At 45.5% G+C, this 26,548-nt stretch overlaps 2 protein-coding genes across 2 annotated transcripts in view; one reads left to right on the top strand and one right to left on the bottom strand.

The window, feature by feature from the left end:
* Positions 1-1,180, bottom strand: part of LOC127587273 (carcinoembryonic antigen-related cell adhesion molecule 1-like) — a 36,775-nt gene extending 35,595 nt beyond the window's left edge. Inside the window, exons 1-2 of the mRNA XM_052045573.1 lie at positions 1,110-1,180; positions 622-939 (exon numbers count right to left, since the gene is read on the bottom strand). Coding sequence (XP_051901533.1) covers positions 622-939; positions 1,110-1,161 — 370 coding nt within the window. The 5' untranslated portion in view covers positions 1,162-1,180. The remainder of the gene's footprint in view (positions 1-621; positions 940-1,109) is intronic.
* Positions 1,181-5,875: 4,695 nt separating this feature from the next.
* Positions 5,876-26,548, top strand: part of LOC127587150 (neural cell adhesion molecule 2-like) — a 66,993-nt gene continuing 46,320 nt past the window's right edge. Inside the window, exons 1-5 of the mRNA XM_052045343.1 lie at positions 5,876-5,997; positions 6,217-6,534; positions 18,453-18,572; positions 20,984-21,052; positions 21,483-21,566. Of these exons, the coding sequence (XP_051901303.1) occupies positions 5,922-5,997; positions 6,217-6,534; positions 18,453-18,572; positions 20,984-21,052; positions 21,483-21,566 (667 nt within the window). The 5' untranslated portion in view covers positions 5,876-5,921. The remainder of the gene's footprint in view (positions 5,998-6,216; positions 6,535-18,452; positions 18,573-20,983; positions 21,053-21,482; positions 21,567-26,548) is intronic.

Genomic DNA, 26,548 nt, shown 5'->3' with positions numbered 1-26,548 from the left:
ATCACTTGTACATTCATCGGGCACAGGTCATTGGAATAAAAATTCCGATAAAGCATTTTAAGTCTTCTGAAATCCTGACCCTATTCCCGTGACTCAATGAGCATCACCCCCTCTGTGATAATAATAGTTCCTGGACCCAACCAGGAGACATTAGGCCAAATCCACCTTCTGGTGGCGATGACTGGAAAACTGGGGACATTGGAATAACTCCTAGATCAAAGTGCAGTTCCTTTTTTTTGCGTGGTAAACACTGGCGCCATCATGCGAGGGAAGAGTGAGGTGAAAGGGAGACTCAGGCAGAGAAACACGGCGCCGGGTCCCACACCCACATGCGTCCCCTGCCTGTAGTTTACCAGACGGCTGATGCCTGTCCAGGAGGAATCCCAAAATGAATCGAAGGAAGATAGGTCTTATTCTACAGTTACAAATTCCAGATCGAAAAAATACCTCCTTCAACAAGTTACACTGCGAGCGTGTAACAGCCTGTAAGCTGTGGCACACTTACAGAGTAAGGGCAAGTCAATTCGAGAGGAAAGATTAAATTATATTCATTCACCACCAACATAAAATGAAAACATCAGTCGGAAATTAATGATTGAACACGAGCAACGTTTCACTTACCAAGGACCCGCAGAGTGAGGGTCGCCGAAGCTGAAGAGCCGGTCTTTGAAATCATGTTCAGAATGTACTCCCCGCTGTCCGACATGTTGACCGACCTCAGCAGGAGCGACCCGTTGGTGGTGAATACCTCAGCCCGTGATTGGTACCCACTACCATAGAGCACACTGTCACCGGTCCACTGGACGACTGTTTTCCCATCGAAAGCCCAGTTCCCACCGCTGACCTCGACCGACGGCCGCACTGAAAATAACGCATTTCCTCCGTCGGTCACATTGATCCGGCTGTGTTCTGCATTGATGGTAAGTACCTGAGACTCACCTGAAGAAGAGAAATTTGTGTGAGGGAAAAGCGAAAGAAGCGGATGAACTCGAGAATCTTCACTTAGCTCAATAATTAGGTCGTGTCTTGTAAGAAGATCTGTTTTTCTACAACCAATTGCCGCTGTGGTGATTCCCTGTTAACGATCCCTCCGACAGAGTGACCCTCACCCGCAGAAATGAAGAGACAAAGAGAGAGCGCGGTGAGCGGCAGCCCCGCCATCCCCAGAGAGCAGCGCCTGTGTCTGTTACACTCGGAGACTGAGCCGCGCTTCCTGGTCTCCGGGCCAGATCACTGGAGTCAGTCGTCAGAAGCGGCAGCGCTGATTGGTCCGGTCCCCGCACAGCTAACAGCGAAGAATTTCCAGCGAATCAAATCACTAGCAAATAGTCTGCAGCAGAAATACAGAAAGATAGACATAGACACAGACACACACACAAACACGGACAGACAGACCGACAGATACACACTCAGACACACACACAAACATAGACAGATAGAAACATGCAGACACACACACACACACACACACACACACACACACACACACACACACACACACACACACACACACAAACACAAACAAACACAGACAGATACACACACATAAACACAGACACAACGAAAGACTGGAAGATGCACACACACACAAGCACACACGGACCCACACTGACAGATACTCGGTACACGGACAGAGACACAGAGACACAGGAGCGCGCGCAGGCGCGCACGCACGCGCGCGCGCGCACACACACACACACACACACACACACACACACACACACACACACACACAGGCACTCACACACATTGCGGTCATTTCAGATCCTCCTCTTGCTGGGGGAGCCTACTCACAATTTACCTGACAACGTTAACATCACCCTCCTCCCCGCCTCTGGTATTTGACCAGCTTCCCATCTCTGCTTCCCGTTTGCAGCTGGTGTCCCGAGCTCCACCTCCAAACAATGCCGGGAATAAAAATCCTACTCCCAAACGCTACCTCGGCTTTATTCTATTCTTGTAAAATCCGGAGTAGGTTTGGGTTGGTTGGTGCTGTCAGAGAGTCCCCGAGCGAGGATAACTAGCACGGGGAAGAATTTCAGAGTAAGTGATCACGCAATTAACATACAGACGAGGAGGTGCTTGTCCTCAACAAGGGTGGTGAACCTGTTGAATTCTCTATCCCAGACAGCTCTAAATGTAGGGTCATTGAGTGTACAGTATTCACAGCCGAGACAGACATGTGGTTGAATTTCTGGGGGTTGCGACGGATAGGAGACCGACCGGAACCGAGGTGAGAGCAAGATCGGATTACCGTTATCTTACTGCCGAGCGGATCGGAGTGGAAGGAGTCACATGTTCTCTGTTCCACGTTCCAATGTTTCCCGATCTTATTGATGACCCATTGCGCGAGTCCAGGGTTCGAACTTGGGAAAGAGGAAGGGGATATCAACATTTTCAGCATCTGTCCTGCCAATCACTCTCAGCATTCGTATACATCTCCTCTCTGAGGACTCAGATTTTGCACATCCTCATTGGTCATAGGTTGGCGGGAGACCTCAAGGCATGTCTGTCCTACCTTTGGTGGACTGTACGCTGGACTTCATGTCCACTTTCGCCCAAACCCTGGACAGTTTCAACAAGATTTCGTACCCTGAGTCTCCACAGCGTTTACCATAAAGGCCACCGTAACCTTTGTCCTCGGTGCGTGCTATAGCTTCATGATAAACACCCATGTTCCCCACACATGTGCACGCAAATCCTCTTGAATACCAGCATTAACAAACAAGACGACTTTACCTTTCTTTCTGCGAAGTAAATTTTCATTAAGGTATAAGTGGAAACTCAAGGTTTAGTTGCTGAGACTGTGGCTGTGTAATGGCCGAAGCCTATTGCAATATGAAGAAAACCTTTGTTATTTCTATATGACTCTCGATTCTGGAAATGAAGGTGAAAGAAGGCACGGAACTGCGCGTCTCTCTGGTGTTCTGACCTTCTCCCTTTGACATCGATTTATCAGCTGTTGACCCAAGGTTCCGAAACTGCAAATGTCTTTTCCCTCCACTAGCTTTCTATGTGGATGACATACTTAAATTAGTCCCCAAAATGCAAAGGAAAAACATGTCATCCGTTCTTAGATTAAACTAAAAACAAAATTGAATAACGATATTGATTCTTGCTCATTTAATGTCTACAGTAACTTTCCTATATACGGGGAAGGGTATTCCAGTAAGGTAGCTTCACTGTTCAGACTTTCAGCAGGTGGGCATCGCAAAGGGAGGGACACAACGACACACCTGTTACCAACACTGTAACAGAGCTGCTTTCAGTCGTGTGGTGGAAGGTGCAACAGCGCAGAACACAGGCGGAGGTCTATTACTACAGGAGAGTAGTTTGGCATCCGTGGACCTGGGGTCATCGAGTTGATCTACGGACCACATGAATCCTGTAGCCGGCTCCGCCTTTCAGACGGGTCATGTCTGATCGCGCACGTCGCCTGCCATCTCCGGAACCTTTAGAGTGCTCAGTCAAGCCTTCCCTAATTTGAAAACTTGTACTCTGAGACTGAATATTCGCTGCGTTCTGGGACAGAATGTCAAAGATTCACAGTCCTCTGCTAAATAAAACCATCCTCATCACTGCATTAAATGGAAGGTCATTAATCCTGAGACAGCCTCCCCTGGTTTAACACCCCACAGCGCGGGAGAGATACCCTCTCCGTACCCGCCCTGTTAATCCTTCCGGAATCCGGTGTCTCAATGAGGGGAACATCAAGGACCGAGAGATGAGACGGTTTGGAAGATCAGGGTCTGACTTCCTGTTTAATGGACGGCTTCAACGGCTAATATATTCCCCACATTTCAGTGGGCGCAACCTTACAAAACAACGACCTCTGTCAATGGAACTGAAAGAAGTACAAGCAAATTGACGGTTTTAGCAGATCGGGTATTTGCGTCTCACAGATGTTGGGAAATAAAGCAGCGAAAGGGCAGGTGCCACAGAAATGGCAGAGGCTGCAAGTAGAGGTGGAGGATTGAACCAGAACTCATTCACTTAGAAACACCCCATGTCCCACTTTGAGAGACACGGCAGTGAAAATAGAAAATCTCGCTCCCACTATTGTTCTGTAGATTCCCATCCACATAATCTGCACTCACCTCCGAATCCTACCAAAGGAATTTCTCCAAAGGTAAACATGAAAAGATGAGCAAGAGTTAATAATCGGTGTTTTGCAGACGGAAGCACAAAACTATATTAAAGAATAAGGAAATGGCCGAGGAGCTAAACGAATATTGTTGTGCGTCCTCAGGGAAGGAGGAACAACAAACCACCCTGTGGTGGTGAACAGGTGTGGAGAAAAACCGGATCTAAAAGAAATGAACATTAGTTCATTTGAAAAAAAAAGTTTAAAAAATCACATCTCTGGCATCTGATCAACTGCAACCGGATGTTTTAAAATAGATAAGGTATTTATTTATTAGTCACATGTACATCGCAACACACAGTGAAATGCGTCTTCCGGCGTTTCTGGGAAAGTGCTGGGGGCAGCCTACAAGTGTCGTTACACTTTGGGCGCCAAAGTAGCATGTTCTCAACTCCTAACCTGTACGTGCTTTGGGAGGAAATCGAAGCACCCGGAGAAACCCCACGCAGACACAGGGAGAATATACAATCTCCTTACAGACAGCGGCTGGAATTGAGCCCAGGTCGCTGGCGCTGTAATAACGTTACACTACCACTACCCGACGACGATGGACGCATTGATAGTCCTCTTCCTAAATTCCTCAGAGTTTAGAAAAATCCCCACAGATTGCAAAGAAGCAAAGATAACTCTACTATTTGAGAAAGGAGAAGAGAAAAAGAGAAAGAAGAAAAAGAGAAATTAGGTGAGTTTAGTCTGGCATCGGTTTGGGAAGTTGCAAGAGTCTCTCACTGAGGAAATAGTAACAGGACGCTGAGCAAATAATGCCGCGGTAGGTCAGGGTCAGAATAGATTCATAGAACAGAAATCATGCTTGACAAATCTGATTTTTTCCCAGCTTGTTACCAGCAGAATATTTAAGGACGAACCGGAGGATACAGTGTATTTGGACCTACAGAACACAGTTGACATGGTTCTGCACAGGGTCATGCACATAATTAGAACATTAGAATGAAGTGTACTATTCTGTGATATTCTCTAATATTCCCGTGTGGTCTGACTATAATAGATAAAGAAAAAAAAACGACAGAGAGTTGGAAATAATTTTTGGGTGTGAGATTAAAACTCGTTGCAGATCTATGACTGCATGAGTGTGGAGGCGAGAATAAAATGGCTCATCAAACCAGAGGTGGTGAGTGTTTAGAACACTCCCAAGATGGCTACAGAAGGTCAGTCTCTGAGTATTCAAGAAAAGAAAGAGGATTTTTGGATGGTAAAGAATCAAGGGGTAAATCATAGAACGTAGAACTCAGAACATAAAAAGGTTCAGAACAGGACCAGGCCTTTTGGCCCACTATGTTTTTTCCGGCCTGGATGCCAATATAAAATAATCCTATCTTCCTGCACATGGTCCATATCCCTCCATTCCCAGAATGCGCATTTCCATGCCCAAATGGCGCTGAAAAGTCACTGTCGTAACTGCTTGCACCGCCCGCAGCCCGTTCCAGGCACCCACCACACTCTGTGTAAAACATTCGCCTCCCATAACTCCTTCAGACTTTCCCCTTCTCACCATAAACCTATGCTCTCTGACATTTGACATTTCCACCCTGGGAAGAGGACGTTGACCCCCTGTCCTCTCTGTACCTCTTAGAGTTTAGTGCAGGAAAGTGGTGCTGACAAAAGGTCGGCATGGGATGGTACGGCATGATGGGAGATGTAAGAGGGGACGAATGGCCTTCTTCTTCTTCCGCGTTTTACATTCATTCGTTCTCTGCCCTCGCCGCAGGCGGACAGCAGCCGGTCCAATCAGCGCTGCCGCTTCTGACGACTGACTCCAATGATCCGGCCTGGAGACCAGGAAGCGCGGCTCAGTCTCCGAGTGAAACAGACACAGGCGCTGCTCTCTCGGAATGGTGGGGCTCCCGCTCACCGCGGTCGCTCTTTGTCTTTTCATACCTGCGGGTGAGGGTCACTCTCTCTGAGGGATCATTCACAGGGAATCACCACAGCGGCGGATGGTTGTAGAAAAGAAAATGAGCTTCCCAGAGACGATCTAATTATTAAGCTAAGTGCAAACTCTCGAGTCGCTCCGTTTCTTTCGCTTTTCCCTCACACGAATTTCTCTTCCTCAGGTGAGTCTCAGGTTTTTACCGTCCACGCAGAACACAGCCGGATCAATGTGACCGTCGGAGGAAATGCGTTATTTTCAGTGCGGCCGTCGGCCGAGGTCACCAGTGGGAGCTGGGCTTTCTATGGGAAATTAGTCCTCCAGTGGATCAATGCAAATGTGGTCTATGGTAGTGGGTACCAATCACGGGCTGAGTTATTCAGCTCCAACGGATCTCTCCTGCTGAGGTCGGTCAACATGTCTGACAGCGGGGAGTACATCGTGAACATGCTTACAAAGAGCGGCTCTTCAGCTTCAGCGACCATCACTCTGCGGGTCCTTGGTGAGTGAGACGTTGGTCCTATTCAATCATTATTTCCGGACTTTTATTTTAATTTTATTCCTGTGTGAATGAATACAATTTAACCTTTACTATCTAACTCAATTGTTGGAGAATTCACTTTTTCGGAAAGAGAAATTATATCGAATGGATAGGATAGATCCGTATTCGATTCAGTTTGGGGTCCCTCCCGGACAGGCATCGGCCGGCCGGTCGGATTCGGGGAGAGGGTGCCTATGGGTGTAGAACGCGGCGCCGTGTGAAGATGGCCGATCCGTCTTTTCAGACCGCTCGTCTCTCTGCTCTCTGTGACTGTGCCATTGTTAAAATACAAACTGCAGAGAACTACATCCAGTTACACTTGGTCCTCTGCTCTCCAAAGTCCCCTCATTCCAACGTGATTTCGGCCCTGAACACCATGGGAAGTGTCGGCGGGATTTTGCCGCCCGCTAAATGACGTCCCTCTGGTGAATCGCCAATGTTTGCCCCCGGAGAAAGTTTTAACCTCAGTGAGCTGAACGGTGAGAGAGACTCGGTGATGTTCCGGGTTTTCTTGGCCTCAGTACCACCGAAAGCTTGCAATCTGAGGGCCTCGCTCTCAAACTTAATCCTCACTGAAGACTGTGACCAACTCACACCTCAAACACAAAATCGCAGGTGAGCTGCCCCGCGGGAGGTCCGGGTCACCGGCACTCTCGTGTCCTGATCTCTGCATCATTCCAGGATGCCAAGTTAATCTCTGCCACATCTCAGTGTCTGCTTCGCATTGCTGCATTCGTTTATCGAGAGCAGCTGAACCCCAGGATCAAGGTCAGCTGACTTGAACTATTTTCCAACCTGGAGGAGACGTCTCTCGGGGACCAGGAGTTATCCGACTTCCTCCAATACACAAACATTAGAGAAGACCAAGAAAGGTTACCAAGAAAGTAGATAAAGGGAAGGCTGTGGATGTTGTCAACATGGACTTTAGTAAGGCCTTTGACAAGGCCTACTTGGGAGGTTAGTTCAGAAGGTTCAGACACTGGGTATCCATGGAAAGGTTGTAAACTGGACTGGAAATTGGCTGTGTGAGAGAAGACAGAGAGTGATAGTGGATAATTGTTTCTCAGACTGAAGGCCTGTGACTAGCGGTGTGCCTCAGGGATCTGTGCTGGGACCATTGTTGTTTGTTGTCTATATCAATGATCTAGATGATAATGTGGTAAATTGGATCAGCAAATTTGCTGATGACACTAAGATTAGAGGCGTAGTGGACAGCGAGGAATGATTTCAAAGCTTGCAGAGGGATCTGGAGCAACTGGAAAATGGGCATGAAAATGGCAGATGGAATTTAATGCAGACAAGTGGGAGGTGTTGTATTTTGGAAGGACATACACAGTAAATGGTAGGGCACTAAGGAGTGCGGAGGAACAAAGGGATCTGGGAGTTCAGATACATAATTTCCTGAAAGTAGCGTCACAGGTAGACAGGGTTGTAAAAAAGGCTTTTGGCATCCTGGTATTCATAAAACAAAGTATTGAGTATAGGAGCTGGGATGTTATGGTGAGGTTGTATAAGACATTGGTGAGGTCAAATTTGGAGTACTGTGTGCAGTTCTGGTCACCTAACTATAGGAAGGATGTCAGTAAGATTGAAAGAATGCAGGGTAGATTTACTAGAATGTTTCCGGGTCTTCAGGAGTTGAGTTACAGGGAGAGCTTGAACAGGTTAGGACTTTATGCCTTGGGAGCGTAGAAGAATGAGGGGAGATTTGATAGAGGTTTACAAAATGAGGGAGGGTACAGACAGAATAAATGCGAGTAGGCTCTTTCCACCTAGATTAGGAGAGATAAGTACGAGAGGACGTGGCTTTAGGGTGAAAGGGGGAAGGTTTAGGGAGAACATTAGGGGGAACTTCTTCACTCAAAGAGTGGTGGGAGCATGGAACGGGCTGCCATCTGATGTAGTAAATGCGAGCTCACTTTTAAGTTTTAAGAGTAAATTGGATAGATACATGGACGGGAGACGTCTGGAGGGTTATGGACTAGGTGCAGGTAAATGGGACGAGCGGAATAAAGTTTCAGCACAGACTAGAAGGGCCGAATGGCCTGTTTACCGTGCTGTATTTTTCTATGGTTCTATGGTTCCAAGACACTCAGAACTTTAGTGAGGTCTCTCTGACAGCTCCCTGGCAGAAATGTCCCTGACAGGCCTGGAGAGTCTTTGGCAATCATACCCAATACCCAACCAAACAGCAGAAGCCATCCGCGGAACCTCACTAGCTACCTCGGCTCTTTGAAGACCCCGGGGGTTCCCCAGGCAACCGTGATCTCCGCCCCATCATAGACACACCCTTCTGTCGTTTCCACCCCTTCTCTCTCGACGTGAGGCTTGTTTTTGACTTTACGGTTCTGAGAAATAATCAGAAACCTGTAACCCACCCCTGCAGACGCTGCCTGATCTACTGAGCATTACCTGCATTTTCTGATCGCAATTCAGTTTCCCAGTATCTGTCTTATGTTTCCTTCCTCTCCCTTTGGACACTGCCCTTCATCAGCACGTCCATGTTCCCCTGGGACGGCCTTTCCATCCGTCTCTGCAGCGTTCATTCACTCAAGGGCCACGCTTCCTAGTTCGTGCAGGCGTCTGATTGTATCGTGGGGTATCCCGCTCAGAGACGCTCAGTGTCCGTCTCAGCCTGGTAGCACCGTGTAACCCAACTACACTGTTCTGTGAATTGGGCCGTTGACTCTGCTGACAAACAACGTCAGACGTACGTTGGCTTTCGCTGGAAATAAAGGCGTGGTGAAATTTCTCTGTCAGTTAGTTCTTTGCTTTCCCCATGACCTCGGCCGTATTACCCAGATCTCATCTCTGTTGTGTGATTCCTGTGAACTGGGACCGAAGGGACCGGGAGTGCATGTCCATAGATGGTAGATGAGGAGGTAGATGAAGTGGTTCTGAAAGCACACTGGAGACTTGCAGTTATTGGCCAGAACGTGGTCTGTTTCTGCAGAACTCCATGACTCTGTAACATCGAATGTGTGAGTGGGAAAGTCACACTAGACCTGTGCAAATCATCAGCTTGTGCACAGAAGGAGCACAGTGTACAGTTCTGGTCCTCACAGAGCAGGAATGAAGTGACAACACTGGATGTTGCGAAAAGGAATTGGGAGGAATTGCTGAAGTTTCAAAGTGAAGTAAGATCGAAGAAATTAGTTTTGTTTTCGTTCCAACAGAAATGGCCGCAGTGTTAGAATCATCAAATGCCCACAGAAAGATTTTGTTCTATTCGTAGAAAATTCAACTGGGAGGAGAATTGAGGCAGGAGTGTGGAGGGGGGTAGAGTCATGGAGCCATGCAGCACGGAAACAGACCCTTCGGCCCACCTGGTCTGTGCCGACCACCAAGCACCTCTTTCCATTCACCCCATTCTATTCTCCCCACATTCCCACCACCTTCCCCCCAGAAACTACCGCTCACGTACACATTACGGCAATTGACACCTTGCGACCGACACGGCTTTTTGACGAATATTTGAGCATATTTAACCCAGCGGTGAGGCAGGAACTCAGGGGCCGACACGGGCTCGTAGGATGTGAACTGGGAAACGGGGCGAGCCTTAGTAGTTCGTCGTCAGCTGCAATGGAGATGATTGGATGAGTGGATTCCTATCGGGGTTCTGACTGTTATGAACCCTGTGCGTGGTCTGACCAGAATAGCCTCCCATTAGACAGGACTTTACATGTCCTGCGTTCCATTGCTCTGTCAGTAAACCTGAGTAGTTCTTCAGCTTCATGATTGCAAAATGATCCGCTCACCAGGTGAACAGGATTGCCTGGATCTGGGTTCAATTATTCATTTATTGTGATTGTTCTTGTTATGCGCCTGCAGCCGTGACGGGCCAGAGAACAACCAGAATTTTACCGATTCCCTCATTGGGCTTTCAAAACGAGAGTGTAAAGGGAGAAAGAGTATAAAACACGTGCGCATTTTGAGTGTTGAGGCCTGATAGAGGATGCGTGTGCCGGGTATAGTTCTCTGCTGATGAAAGAGGGAAATGCGACCTCACATTCCAAACATTGTCTGACTGTAACTGCCACAGGCAGTGAATACTTATTAATTATTTCCAAACCTAAGGACTGGAATGGAAATGAAGTCATTCAATTTTCTTGTTTTCAGATTTAGAAATATTATACGAACTTTCTAAACCATGCATGACATCTTGGTTACATTTTAAACCGTGCATGTCAAAAAATGTGGGTTTGATTCCACCCGGGAAAGTTGATGGATAGCGCTATGATCCAGGATTGTGCTTCTTTAGTTTTCTGTCAATCATTGAAGGATCATGTGTTACCTCGCTCACCGATTGTTAGAAATGGCTGAGGACATTTGACACCAAGTGTTAAGTCACGATCTCCATGGAATTACCCACAACATTGCTTGTTCCCGCTCAATTGGCCAATTACACCAACATGTACAATGAAAACTGCAAATTATGAACCTGACCAGGAGGCTTCATGTTGGATGGTTTGATTTACACGGAGTCTGTGGGTCTCAGGTTTGTTTACATGTCCGTGATTGTTTGCTTGAGCATTGTGAACCTCAGGAATGGGGAACTGTAACCGTCTGCTGTTGATTGTAACAGCAAACCACAATACTGTACCGTGACAACAATGATGATGATTAGAATGCGCAATGTATCAAGGACGTGGAGCTGTTCTGCCGTCCCTGCGGCGAACTTTAGTTTTGTCAGCGACATTATTAACTGAGGCTGTAAAGTAATTGTGTTTCAGAGCCCTTACTTGTTTGTCTGCTCACACTTGTGTCTCACTTATTTCAATGGTGAATTGTCATGGCCTTCAAGCGATAAGAACTTTTGCTTTATTTCACACCGAGTTTATGAAAATGCAATGTTTCTCCAAGTGGCAGCCGATATTCAGTTCTCAATAGTCCACCTGAATGTTTAACGGGGATTCCCTCCCCACAGCCGCTGACTGGTCTAATATGAGTATTTACAACATACTGTGTTTTCATCTCTGATTTGCAGTATCTGCAGTATGTTGCTTCATGTGATATATATTCTTTGGGGATATACTTCCTGCACATTTTATTACAAGTATTTCATGATCTGCTGTGTTTTAGCAGAACCTGTTTCTAAGCCCGTGATCACATCGAATGACACCAAACCAGTAGAATACAATGACACAGTTAGCTTGACGTGCACCGCAAGAGGGACGGATGTTTCGTATCTGTGGTTTAAGAACAATAAGACAGTTAGCGTTGGCGGTAAGATTACCCTGAGTTCAAACAACAGCATCTTGACTATTTCTGGGGTGCTGAGATCCGACGAGGAATTCACCTGCGAAGCGTACAACTTGGTGAGTTGGAACACCAGCGATCAATTTCTACTAAACATTCGCTGTAAGTGCCACTGTGGTGGCCCGTGTGATCTAACAGCTTGTGAAATATTGAATCATATCTCTGCGAATGTAATGGGTTTCACTGGCATGAGTTTCTATTGAATAATTTTAACCAATTGGTCGACGGGGAGAGGTAGAAAATTCCGTTGTCTCCTTTTCAGGCCATTTTAATATCTGCATTGACCAAATCCATCCTCACGACCACGTGAACGTTTCTTCATTTGATTAATATCTGTTAGTTACCTTTGGCTGTTCCAGTATAACTGCGCGTGTTGGTGTGGAAACAATCTCCATTTCAGCCCTCAAACCCGTCTTCAACTTGGCAGACAACCAGAGGACAAGCCATGTTCCAAGGAAAGTGTCACCCACAAAATAAAACCCAAATTAATACAATTGTCAAATTCACTCTTGAAAGTAAGACGCCAAAATAGTACCGTCAGATGCAGATCCTTGGAACCTGATTTAATGGCAAAGTTACTTGTTTCGAAATTTTATTCAATGTTTTCAGTTAATTTTGATGCGTTTCCCTGAACGTAATTTTATTTATTTCATTACACAGATTCTACTTTAATGTCATCTTTTAATTCTCAGCACATTTTGATCAACAATTGTCTGATCTTGTATCTGAGTGGTAGAAAACCAAGATTCTTCTACTCAGATACACACTGGAGAATTCGCGCTGACCGATTCATCGACCAACCTGAACGTATTTGAATGTCGGAGGAAACCGGAGCACCCGGGCAAAGCCGAAACTTTCCCAGAGAAAACTTGCTAACTCCACACGGACGTGAGAGGAATAACATACAGTGACCATAGTGGAGGTCAGAGATTTGCAGGAAAGTGGTTACAAACATTGTCTTCATTATTGTCCTCGGGGAAGGGAATCTGCCCTCCTTAACATGTCTGTCCTCCACATGGCTTCAGGCTCATCAATGTTGGTGGCTATTTGCTGACACTTGATCCGGAAGAAATTAAGAATGAACAATGAATGTTGGCCCGAGCAGTGATGTTTGATTCCCCTGGAGAAATGAAGACGAAAACATTGTCCTGTCCAATCAGCCTCGATTGAGAAGAAAGAACCTGTAAGCCAATCGGGTGGGTTGAGGTCACGGATGGATCCTGATTGTGTCCTGCAGTTTACTTGCTTTCCTGAAGGGCATAAATGAGCTAGACAAGTTTCAAAATAAGTCCCGTAGTTTCATAGATGTTGATGTTGGGCGTTATTGATTTTGGATAGAATTAAATTTGTTGAGAGACAAAATTTACAAACAATCCTGCAACACACAAATTAATGAATTCAATACAAAGCAGGTCCTGTCGTCAATTCATTTACCTTGTTAGGTCGGGAGAAATGCAGGAATGGTGCAGGAATAAAGATACCAGAGGGCATGTATCTAAGGTGGGGGGGGGGGTGTAGGGGTGGTGGTGGTAAGATTAAACGAGATGTGCGGGGAATTAGTTTTTACACAGAGAGTTGGGGTGTCTGGAATATGCTGCCAGAGGTGGTAGTGGAGGCAGATACGATAGAGTCATTTAAGACGCTCTTGTACAGGCATATGGATGTGCAGAGAATGGAGGGATGTGGACATTGTGCAAGCAGAAAGGGTCAGTTTACTTGGACGTTTAATTACTAGTTTAATTGGTTCCGCACATCATGGAGGGCCTAAGGTGCTGTTCACGTGCTATACTGTTCTCCGTTGTATGTTTGGGTGAGACATTGAGTTAAAATTAGGGGATTCGGGCTGACAAAGGTATGGACAGAAAATCTGATGATGGGTCAGGAAGGGGATTGACAAAAACATTCCTGTTTTGTTAGCAGAGGTTGAAGGGCCGAATGCCCATCACGTGAATTGCAGCAGCTCTATAAATGATTTGTCTCCTCATAAATGAACACCTGGAATTTGTCTAATGAAGCCTTCACTCCCGACACCCGCATCCGCCTGTTCAATATGAGAAGCTCACAGCAGAGAAGTTTGTCAGTTTGCGCAGGCGCAGTTGGGTGAGTGCATCAGGTGGAGTGATGCAACGCCAAGCCCCACTTCTGCCTCTGGGCGTCGCCTCTGCCAGGGTGCCGTGTGCACGCTGCACTTCCCACTATACTTGATTGCTGATAAAGATGATAACGGAGGTCCCATCGGTCCTCTGGTTTGTGTGCTGTTGATACCATCGCAGGCTGAGAAAAATAGGCAGTTTCCGAGCGCTGTGACCAACATTTATCGCTCGCCGTTGGAGTAGTTTATCCAGCCTGGCTTGGGGGCCTCGTCAGTGGTTGTCTAGCAGCCCTCTCGACTTCACCTGGGAGAGAAATGCAGGAGGTCAGCAGATGCGAATAAAGGGAAGGAATGTGAGATGATCAGCGTCTATCGCGCAGGGAGATGGAAAGGGCTGTTCAGGAGGTGGTTAGTAAAGTTGCCGACACCAATGTTGGTGATGTGGACAGTGAAGGAAGTTATCTTGCATCACAACAGGATCAAGATGAACCGGGGAAATCGGCCACGGAAAGACAGATGTAATTGAACTGAAATGCAAGGTGTTGCATTTTAGTAATTTGAACCAGTGCAGGGCTTGCACAGTCAATGGCAGGGTGAAGGATAGTGTTGTAGAACAGAGAGACCCAGGTGTGGATGTACAAAGTTCCCTGGAAGTAGACAGGGTGGTGAAAAAGGCGCTTGGCGCTCTTGCTTTCATCGGTCGGGGCATTGAGTACTGAAGTTGGGACGTGATATTACAGCTGTATAAATCTTTAGTGAGAACACATCTGGAATACTGTGTTTAGTTCCGGTCGACCAGTTATAGGAAGGGTGTCGTTCAGCCGCATGGGGTACATAAAGGATTCACAAGGAGGTCACTGGAATAGGACAGCGTTCAGTTAGGAGGCTGGATTGGCTGAGACCTTTTTCTTAGAGCTTGGGAGACTGTGGTGTGACTTTATAGAAGTCGTCGGTAAGATCGATGGTCAGTAGGGTAGAGAAGTCTCAAAGTCAAGGACATCGGTTTAAGGTGACAGTGGGAAGATTTGAAAAGGACCTGAGGGACAGAATTTTCACATAGAGGCTGGTGGGTATATGGAACAAACTGCAAGAGGAGTTGGTGGAGGCAGGAACAATTACAAATTTCTAAAGACGTTTAGACAGGCAAATGGGAAAGGCTCGGCCAGACAACTTAGTCGGTATGGACGCGTTGGGCAGAACGGCCTGTTTGCTTGGTGATGCATAACTCTCTGACTCTGGGAGCATTGGCACCTCCTCGGGGGATTTTTCTTGTTTCCAAACCCATTATTCAATCCACTGCCACCGACGAAATAGAATATCACACCGTGATATTGACATGCATCGTAACAGGCACAAAGGACTCTTATCTGTGGCTTCTAGACAATATCGTGATAATTCCTGGTGGGAGGTTTGAACTGTGTGCCGGTAACAGCACACTCACTATTCCTCGAGTGTTACGGACAGATGGAACGTTCACCTGCCGCGCAGCCAACTTGATTAGCGGAATGACAAGCGACACGTTTCATCTCAATGTTTACTGTAAGTGTCCCGAGAGATCAATCGTTACACAATGTATTACCAGTCCTGCTGGGCACAGGGTTCCGAGAGAGGGAAAGTGGGGACGGTAGCACAGTGACGACCTCTTTAGAACAACGCCAGAATTACTGGACAGTCGAATGGGAGACGTATCCGAATCTACCTCGGCAACTGTTGAACTTAAGTTCAAATCTGGAACTTCAAGATGAAAAACCCAGTCTCAGTAATGGTGACCATTGAACTAGCGCTCTATTTGCACGAATAGAAACCGTGTTGGTGTGCACTCTCTGTGGTGATGGGTTCTGTTCCTCCCCGGCTCTGCTTCTCTGTTGCATTTTCCGTTTGTGCAATTTGCCGCAATCCATTTTGTGCGTTTGTTTTAGACGGACCGGATCGTCCAAATATCATCACTACCCCTGACTCCACTCTTCACATTACCGGAAGCACCATCACGTCAACATGTTTCGCACAGTCGATCTCAGTTGCTGATCTAGATTGGTATCTGAACAGTGCCTATCTACAAACTGGGCTCATCCTTGACACTATTTCTGTGGGGGACACGGGGAACTACACTTGTCAGGCCAATAACTGTGTGACAGGAAGATGTAATGCCTCAACTAGGCAAATAATTGTGCTCGGTAGGCCATCCGTTTCTCCCTTTCCTGTCGTCATGTGTTGGTACATACTGGGTGATTGAACTAATCGTCTGAACCTGATCAAAACATCGATTGAATATAACTACCCACAATTCTGCATGTTGAAGAATGTTTGTTGATTAAGAAAATGCAATTAAGAATTGTTTTTGTTTTGTTTTGCTGATCAAATTACAGTCTCAATCCTCTTATTGCCTGTGTATTGTTAAATGAAAATCTCAACATCGATAACGTCAGCGACGGAGGCCGATAAACGATGAGTGCAGTTGGTCGTTTTGCCTCCCAGGACAACAGTTAAAGTGCTGAATGTGCCTCGCATTCCTCTTATACAGATGAATTCATTACACCATGCATCGAGGTAGTCCAAGGAAAAACAATAACGGAATGGAGAAGAAAGTGTAACAGTAAGATAGAAAGTGCGGTGCAGGTAGACAATAAGTTGCAAGGACATAATGCGATAGGTTTCCAGGACGAGTGTTCCTCTTATCATGTTAGGGGACCGTTAAATAGTCTTATAAGAGCGGGATGGAAGTTGTCCTTGAGTCTGGTTTTTGAGCATGGTTCCACCGGTCGTGGCATTTAGTTAGAGGCTGAAAAGCATTGAGGACGATGGGAGTCTATAATTATACCGAGAAATTTGGACGCAGACCGTTTGGCCGAGTTTAGTGTCAAGCACGGATTGTTTAGTGAATGGACTGTTTCTATGCCCTGTGTCATAATTCCTTTGATGGTTTGTATCGATGCGAAAAGACGACTGTGTTGCATCAGTAACTTTGGTCGACCATCATGGATCCTAACCTTGCCTTTATTTGGAACGTTTTGTGTGAATCAGGAGCCACTTCTTGACAGACACAGCAAGAGATGGTTTCGCCGGGTTTGTCAGTGCAAGTGGCATTAACTCTGGTCTGAAGGCGCGTTACCCACTGCTGGTTGTAATGCTGTGAGGCGTCTCACTGTTACTATGTAGCGAATACAATCTACACTTTCGAACCTTGCACTAGTGTTCTTCATGACTTGATTCCAAATTCAATTCCCAGTTATTTTATCTTTCCTATATAACTTACGTCCGTTGAAGCTTACTGCCTGAATTTTTTTGCCTTTACAAATTACTGTCTCCAGTAGGGCCATCGGGACATGGAATAAATTTGCGTGTGCTTTATTTTTGTCAATGCTTTCACAATTGTCTTGTTGACAGGAGGTAGGAGTATGTTATGGGTAATGTTTGTGATGGGATGTCTGTGGACAGCGATGTACCACAGGGATGAACGTTCTGACCCTTTCTGTTATAGCCGAAATGTTGGATGATCGCGGTTTTGAGAAGCGGGAGATTAGGCAGGTGAAAGGTGGGTATTGATGAGTTGGTGAAATGTGATGTGCAGCGACCGATGGAATTTAATCCCGAGATGTGCAAGGTGATACATTTTGGTAAGACTCATAAGGCTGTTCCAGACACTGGAAGGGAGAGGCCTGTTTATTTCTGAATGTTGCCCAGGACCAAGAAACTATATGAAAGTAGATGTAAGGGGACAAGCCGATGAGCAGAGACATATTTTACACCGAGGACGATTAATGGTGGGGATTTCACTCAACAAGTTAATGAGGCCTAAAGCAGTAAGATAGCGGTACTACCATTGAGGAAATAAACCTTGATAACAAACGGGAAGGCGCGAAGTGATCACCAGGACAGGTGGCATCTGCGGAGAGAGAAACTTGATATTTCAGGCTGATGATTTTTCTGGAAGTCATTGAAATGATCACAAATTTACTGTTGAAGATGAGGGAGGAGAGAAAGAAAATGGAGGGTTGTGAGAGGTTGAATGGAGATATTGAGCAAAGCAAGTGGTGGACATACGGCTGCAAGAAGGTGGAATGTTTAAGACCCCAACGAACAGAGTGGCCTGGTGGACGCGGACATTGGAGGATACAGGCGTAACTGAAGTGTCAGAAGAGGATCGGGGGAAAGAAACGGAATGGCGGAAATCTGACTGGAATTGTTGAGTAATTTAGACTTGCTCGTTAGCTCTCGTGTTCTGCTCTCTCAGAAAATAGGTCATCTGTTTACTGAGCCTTTGCTGTTTTTACTGATTACAGAGGAGAGACATCTATCTGCGCTCAGTATGTTCACCACAACTCTTTACCTCCTAATCTCCAGTGGCGCCGAGCAGAGTACACCGTGTTGGTCTCCCATAATATCTCCAGCCTCTCGGCACTCTCATTCTCACACACAAAATACGATTCTAAATACACCCTGATAAATTAAGTGTTCGCTATACAAATGCACATTGTTACTGAAAGGAATTTGTTTCCCTGATGTAAATTTATTTTTGTGTGTGTGTTAGCACCTTTAACAGATGCCAGTTGTAACCTGGGCCTTGGAGCCATCGCGGGCATCATCCTTGGTCTACTTGGTGTGGGTCTGATCGGCGGAATCAGTGGTTGGTTGATCGCAAGGAAAACTGGTGGGTAAATGCTTTTTCCTCCGAATCTTGTTTCAAACTTCAATTATTGCAAGAGCATTTTGGCAGAATTGCTCTCGAAATTACAGACTCAAAAACCAGTCCCAGCCACATAACAGGCTTATCAGACAAAATAAAATGAAGCCCGTGGCCCCAAAGGGACATTGATATTATGAACGGGAATTTCCAATGTTAGAGGTTAATGGAGAAAGTTACAGACAAAGTTACAGAGCTGGGGGAACTCAGCGGATCAGGCAGCATCTGTGGAGGGAAATGGAGAGTTGACGTTTCGGGTCGAGAGCTTTCCCGAGGACTGGAAAGAAAGAGGGTGGTAGTCATTATAAAAAGGTTGAGGAAGAAGTGGAGAAAGAGCTGGAGGGTGATAGGTGTATCCAAGAGAGAGGATGATAGGCAGTGAGGGTGGGGTAGAATGAGAATGGATATGAGGAGCTGGGCGGAGATAGGTGTAGGTGACATAGGGCTGAACTGGATGGAATCTGATAGGAGAGGGCAGTGGACCATGGAATAAATGGAAGGAGGTGGGGAGGAGAACCCGAAGGAGGAACGTGTGGGTTAAGGGCAGATCAAGAAGGAGGGAAAGGGGAAATAGATGGGGTGGTGGGACCGGGGTCAGAAGGTAAATGGTGGACAGATGGTAGTGGTTACCGGATGTTAGAGAATTCCATGTTGTTGCCTTTAGGTTAGAGACAAACAAGGCGAAATATGTGGTGCTGTTTCTCTTAACTGAGATAATAAGGCAGAGACAATTCTGGGCTTATCCACAGACGCAGGGAGTATTAGAGTAAGGAAGATATGTAAAACAGAGAAAAAGCACTTGTCCGTACGGAAAGATAGTTATTTTTTATTTCTGGTCACCACCTTACAAGAAGCAGGTGAGGGCTTCAGAGAGAGCCCAGAACAGATGGAGGAGAGTGGTTCCTGGCATCAGGGATAGGTTGGAGAGACTGGGACAGTTTTCTTTGGAGAAGGATAGGCTGAGTGGAGACTTGAGCGAAGCACAGACACTGATGTGGGAGTGGGATGATGTGGAGAGTGGGAGGTTGATGTCCCCGGTGAAAGAGTCGAGGATCCATCGTCACAATTAGGAAATAAACGGGGCGGGCATTAAAATGTCGAAGAAATGCTTGTTTTCTCACGGCGCATTGTTGAAACATTGGACGCACTTCTTGCAGATGGTTTGAAGTTGGGTCCAATGTGGTCATTAAGATGGAGCTCGATAAATATATGGCGGGGACAGATGCACAAGTCTAAGGAATGGAAATAGCGCTGTGCACTGGTAGACATCCAGCGCCAGCACTGATTTCCCTTATCTGGGTTTCAATAACTCACTTTTACTGTGTCGATAACAACCAACCTCTGTCCACACATGATGCGTTAATTAATCCATACTCCAGTTACAATGGAGCACTGGGTAAATTTGCACCTCCGGTCTCGTTATCAATTTGGACAAGGAGACTCGGACTGCACCAGCTTTAAATTGCGTTTCCCAAAGGGCCATTGAATGGATTAAACAAACTGAAAATAGTCCACAGATCAGCGATAATCTGTGCAGAGAGAAGCAGAGTTAAATTTTCATGTCGACGCCCTTTTCAATCCGAAATTTGGGCATTCGGATAAAAGGGCGTGTCGGAAAACGATGTAAATGTGACGCGTTATACGGGTAATAAGCTTATACGGCGATATGGCCAGACCAGATTACTTAATCTTTCCACCTTCACCATCACGGTAAGTGCTGTTGAGGTTGAGCAGTGATGAAATAGGGCATCGAATAGCTGGAAAAGCTGCAAGTAATAACCAGAAAGCCAGTTAATTGGATTTCAGAAGCAGTTCTCACTCGGTGTGTCAGTCCAAGGAAATAACTTCTTGCAGAATTCAACCTTTGACCTGTTCATGTTTATTCAGGATGAAAGGTCCACCACAGGCGAAATATGATACAAGCATTACTTCAGGAGGAAAGAGTGAGTGAACTCCTTTTCCTCTGCTCTGTTACTGTACCCATGGAAAGATTAACATTACCTCTAGGTCTGGCAATAGATATGATGAACTGTGTATCACTCGGTACATAAGCTGGATATTTGCATCTTAATGAACGGTCACTAATTCCGCTGTTGTGCTACATGTTTTACCAGTGAAATAAATTGTCCCTTTCAACTCAATCCTAGAATGTGAGTGGGGAAGGGGAATACGAGTTTATGCAAAGCGAATCTCCCTTTATTTTGATCATCATATGGTCTCAGTTACTGGACGTATGTTCAGCTGCTCATAGCCAGGGCAGGTCATGAAAGTAATTTGATAGCTGGTAGAGTAAATGGAGCCGGATAGATTACCTCTGTGCAGAATAACTTCTCCTGATGCATTTCGCTGTTGTGACAAGATGAGTTTTATTTCCATAGGCACCTTGGCCACAAACACAGCGAACTCATTGCAGACCTATGAAAATTTACCAAGGAATGAACAGGTTGGTACCTGGTATTATATTCATGATCTCAGGTTTTGCTTTAAGAAGAGGGGATGTTGTATTGTAGCCAGAGAGTAAATTTGCGTTTGGCAGCTGTGAATTCGAGACATCAGATTGCATAGCCTGAGTCCTGTGTTGGACTTCTCCATTCACGGGCTAGGGGCGTTGATGACAACGCCCTCAATTGTTGTCGGCTCCTGATTAACCTTGACCTTGATCGGAAGAGTCAGCTTAATGTCAACAATATTTGTAGATCCGGAGTCACACAGGTAGGGAACGCTGGGTAAGGATGACAGATTTCTGTATGAGATCAGTTGTGAGCCTGCTGAGTGTTTATGACAAGCAGCAGCACATGATTGCCATCACTTCAGGCCACAATTATTATGCATGTTTTAGATATCACTTAAAATTGAATCTCTTACTTCCACGGTCAGGTCTAAACTCGTGCGTCATGAGGAATGGTTACGACGACGAGTTGCTCGTCAAGGAACAACCACCATCTGACTGTCGTGGTGCACGTAGGTCCCAACAACATAGGGATAAATCGGATGAACTCCTACAATCCGAATTTAGGGAGCAAGGAAATAAGTTAAAAAATAGGACCTCAAAGGTAATGACCTCAGGATTGCTATCTGTGCCAGGAGCTGGTAAGGGTAGGAATTTCAGCACAGTTCGGATGAATGTATAGCTTAAGCAGTTGTGCAGGAGGGAGGGATTCGAATATCCTGGAGCATTGGAACCCGTTTTTGGGAAGGTGAGTACTGTATAAACCGGACGATCTACATCTGGGCAGGACTGGGATCAATGTCCTCGGGGGATGGTTTACTCGTGATGTTGAGGAAGGTTTAAACTGATATGGTAGGGGAATGGGAATCCACGCATAAGGGAAGCAATGCGGAGACCAAAGAAAAGGTTCGAAAACAGAAAAGTAAGAATGGAGTACAGAAAAGTCAAATGCAAAGGGCACCAAGGTTGTTAGAATCTGAAAGTTCAATGAGTGTCAAGGCACTTTATCTGAATGCCAGCATTATTCGAAACTAGGTCAGTGAACTTGTGGCACAAACCAGTAGAAAGTGGTATGATTCTGTGGTCATGACAGAATCGTGGTTGCAGGGTAGAGATGATTGGGGATTAAATATGAAAGGGAATCAGATAATACGGTAGGATAGGCAAAAAGGTTAGGGAGGTGGGTTAGCGCTCTCAATTAAGCATGAGATCAGGTCAGGTCGATCGTCAGGAAAGATACGAGTTCAAAGGAGTAGAATGTTCACTACATCTGGGTGGAGGTCTTGTAAAGGGAAAAATTCACTGGTGGGAGTTGTCTATAGGCAACGGAACAACAACACTACAGTGGCACAGGTAATAAACCATGAAATATCTGATGCATGTCAGAATGGAACGGCAGGTGTCATTGGGGACTTAACTTCCACAGAGATTGGGCGAATCAAGAAGGTGGAGGTAGTTTTGAGGAGGACTTCATGAAATATATCCGCGATAGCTTTCTTGAACCTACAAAGGAAAATGTTATCGTAGATCTAGTCCCGTGCAATGAGACAGGTAAAATTAACGACCTAGTAGTTCGTGATCCACTTGGAAAACGTGATCACAGTATGACTGAATTTCTCATGCAGATGGAGGGCTTAACACTTCCTTCTGAAACCAGTGTATTATGCCTAAGCATGGGATACTACAACTGGATGAGGGAGGAGTTGGCTAGCGTAGACTGGAAATACATATTATATGGTGGGACAGTTGAGGAACAGTGGAAGACTTTGAACAAGATTTTTCACGGTGCTCAACAAAGGATATTCTGGTCAATGGCAAGGACAGTGAGAGTGGGAGAGCCAGCCTTGGATAACTGAGGAAATAAAAGAAAGCATTAAGCTAAAAGCTCATGCACACAAAGTCGCCAAGTGCAGTGGGAAACTGGAAGATTGGGAATAGTTTAAAACGCAGCAAAGAACCGCCAAGCAAGCAATAAGGAAAAGGAAGAAAGATTATGAAAGTAAACTAGCACAAAATACAAGAACAGCTTGTAAACCGTCTTGTAATTATATAAAGCGGCAAAGGTTGGCTAAAGTGAACGCAGGTCCCTTGGAAGATGAGAAGGGGGAATTAATATTGAGTAATGTGGAAATGGCCTGGACCTAGAACAACAATTTCGTGTCGGTCTTCACGGTGAAGGAGATGTCTATCATGCAGTGGATATAGGGGACAAATGGATGTTGTACACTTGAATTTCCAGAAGGCGTTCAATCAGGTTTTGCATTAAAGACTTTTCCGTAATAAATTAATGCATGGAATTGGCGATAATGCATTAGCATCGATGGAAGATTGGTTAACCAGTAAAAGGCAGTGTTGGGAAAGATGTTATGGATGCGATGGGAGGTGAGGAACTCGATACAATCGCTGTCACTAAAGAGTTAGTGATAAGTAAACTCGTGGGCCGAAAGGTAGACAAGTACCTTGGTCTTGTTGGGATGTGTCCCGGGGAACTCAACGAAATGGCGGAAGTAATAGTAGACGAGCTTGTGAGAATTTACCAAAATTTTCTGGACATATGGCAGGTCTCGGCGCATTGGAAGACAGCAAATGTCACCCCACTGGTTTAAAAAGGATGTGGGCAAAATGCGGGTGACTATAGGGCAGTTGGTTTCATGTCTGTAGTCAGGAACATGCTTTAAGGTATCTTTAAGAAAGAAATAACGAGACATATGAATAGAAGTGTTTGCATCAGTATGGATTCAGGAAGGGCAGGTCCTGTTTGACAAACTTGCTGGAGTACTTTGAGGATATAATGCGCGCAGTGGATATAGGGGACAGATGGATGTTGTCTCCTTGAATTTCAAGAAGGCGTTCAAACAGGTGTCACATTAAAGACTTATCCATAATAAATAAATGCATGGTATTGGCGATATGTATTAGCATCGACAGAGGATTAGTTAACCAATAGAAGGCAGTATTGGGAGAAATGGGCATTTCTTTGGTAATCAGAGGTGAGCAGAGTGCAGCAGAGGTCGGTGCTGAACCCGCAACTATTCACGATATACATTAACGATTTGGAATAGAGGACAGAGAGTATGGTATCTAAGTTTGTTGATGACATTAAATTGAGTGGGAAAACAAATTGTTCCGAGGATGAGGAGAGTCTGCAGAGCGATTTACACAGGTTAAGTGATCGGGAAAGGGTTTGGCAGATGGAGTACAATGTTGGCAAATGTGAGGTCATCCACATTGGAAGGAAAAATAGATCTGGTTATTATTTAGATTTTGAAAGATTGCAGCATGCTGTTGTTCAGAGGGACCTGAGAGTGTTTGTGCATGAATCGCAAAGGGTTGATTTGCAGGTGCAACAGCTTATCACAAGATCGCAAGATCACAAGACTAAGGAGCAGATGTAGGCCATTCGGCCCATCGAATCTCTCCATGAGCTAAACTAAATTATAACTATCAAGCCCCAATTTCCAGACTTTTCCCAATATCCCTTGATACCTTGACTAATTAGATACCTATCAATCTCCTCCTTAAACACCCCCAATGATCGGGACTCCACAGCTGTACGTGGCAAAGAATTCCATAAATCTACGACACTCCGGCTAAAGACATTTCTTCTCATTTCTGTTCTAAACGGGCACCCTCTAATTCTAAGGCTGTGCCCTCTCGTCCTGGACTCACCCACCAAGGTAAACGGCTTAGCCGCATCCACTCTGTCCAGTCCTTCCAACATTGGAAATGTTTCTATGAGGTCCCCTCTCATTCTCCTCTACTCCAGTAAATATATCCAAGAACCGACAAAAGCTCATCGTATGTAAGCCTATTCCGGGAATCATCCTCGTAAATCTTCTCTGAACCCTCTCCAACATCAGTACATCCTTCCTAAGATAAGGGGCGCAAAACTGCACACAGTATTCCAAATGAGGCCTCAACAGTGCCCTATAGACCCTCATCAACACTTTTATGCGTTATACCTCTCGAAATGAATGCCAACATAGCATCAATTTTTAACCGCCGTTCCATAACTGGTGGTTAAATCTTAGGGTATCCTGGACGAGGACCGCAAAGTCCGTTTGCACTTCTGTACTTTGAAATTTCTGCCCATCTAGATAATAATCTGTTTGTTTCTTCTACCAAAGTGTACAACCGCACATTTCTCAACATTGAATCTCATCTGCCACTTCATTGCCCATGCTCTTAAATTATCTAAGTCTCTCCGCAATCATCCTGTTTCTTCAATACTCCCTACTCCTCCACGGTGTCATCTGCAAACTTAGCCACAAAACCGTTTACTCTATAATCTAAATCATCGATGTACAATGTAAAAAGAAGCGGCCCCAACTCCGACCCTTGTGGCACACTACTGGTAAGCGGCAGCCAATCAGAGCAGCATCCCTTTATTCCCACCCTTTGCTCCCTGCCTACCAGCCAATGCTCCACCCATTCTGTTATCCTACCTGTAATTCCATGAGCTCTCATCTTATTAATCAGCCTCTTGTGCGGCACCTTGTCGAAGGTCTTTTGAAAGTCTAAATAGGCAACATCCACAGCCTCTCCCTTATCCACCCTATCTGAGATTTCCTCAAAAACCTCCAATAGGTTGATCAGGCAGGATCTTCCCTTCATGAAACCATGCTCGCTTGGAACTATCTTGTCTTACACCGCTAGGTATTCCGTAACTTCATCCTTGAGGATCGATTGCAATAACTTTCCTACCACCAATGTCAGACTAATAGGTCTGTAATTTTCTTTATGCTGCCTCCCACCTTTCTAATACAGCGGAACTACATTTGAGACCTTCAAGTCCTCCGGAACCATGCCAGAGACAATTGATACCTGGAAAAGTATCACCAATGCCTCCACAATCTCTGAAACCACCTCCTTCAGAACCCGAGGGTGCACTTCATCCGGTCCATTTGTCCTTAGTCCATTTAGCTTCCCGGGCACCTTCTCTCCAGTAATCTTGACTGAACTCAGTTCTATCCCCTGAGACCCATGACTATCAGGTATATTGCTGATGTCCTCCACAGGGAATTCCGATACAAAAATACTCATTTATTTCCTCTGCCATCTCTTTGTTATCCACTATCATCTCTCCCGCACTGTTTTTAATTGGTCCTATATCTACCCGTTATCGCTTTTCCTCTTCAGATATTTAAAAAAAACAGGATTCTTTTGTATATTATCTGCCAACTTCCTTTCATAATCCATCTTTTCTTTCCTAATGACCTTCTTAGTTTCTTTCTGTAAGCTTTTAAAAGTTTCCCAGTCTTCTGTTATCCCACTAATTTTTGCTTCCTTGTGTGCCCCCCCCCCTTGCTTTTATTTTAGCCTTAACCTCTCTCGTTATCCACATTTGGCCATTTTCCCATTCATAACCTTTTTTCTTGGAGCATATCTGTCCCGCACTTTCCTTATTTCTTGTAGAAATTTCATCCATTTCTGCTATGTCGTCCGTCCAACTAGCTTACATTTCCAAACAATTTGGGCCAGTTCCTCTCTCATG

This window comes from Pristis pectinata, chromosome 39, assembly GCF_009764475.1.
Source record: "Pristis pectinata isolate sPriPec2 chromosome 39, sPriPec2.1.pri, whole genome shotgun sequence".
Classification (NCBI taxonomy): Eukaryota; Metazoa; Chordata; class Chondrichthyes; order Rhinopristiformes; family Pristidae; genus Pristis; species Pristis pectinata.
Note: the sequence above shows the minus strand (reverse complement) of the source record. Positions and strands in the feature narration are given on the sequence as shown.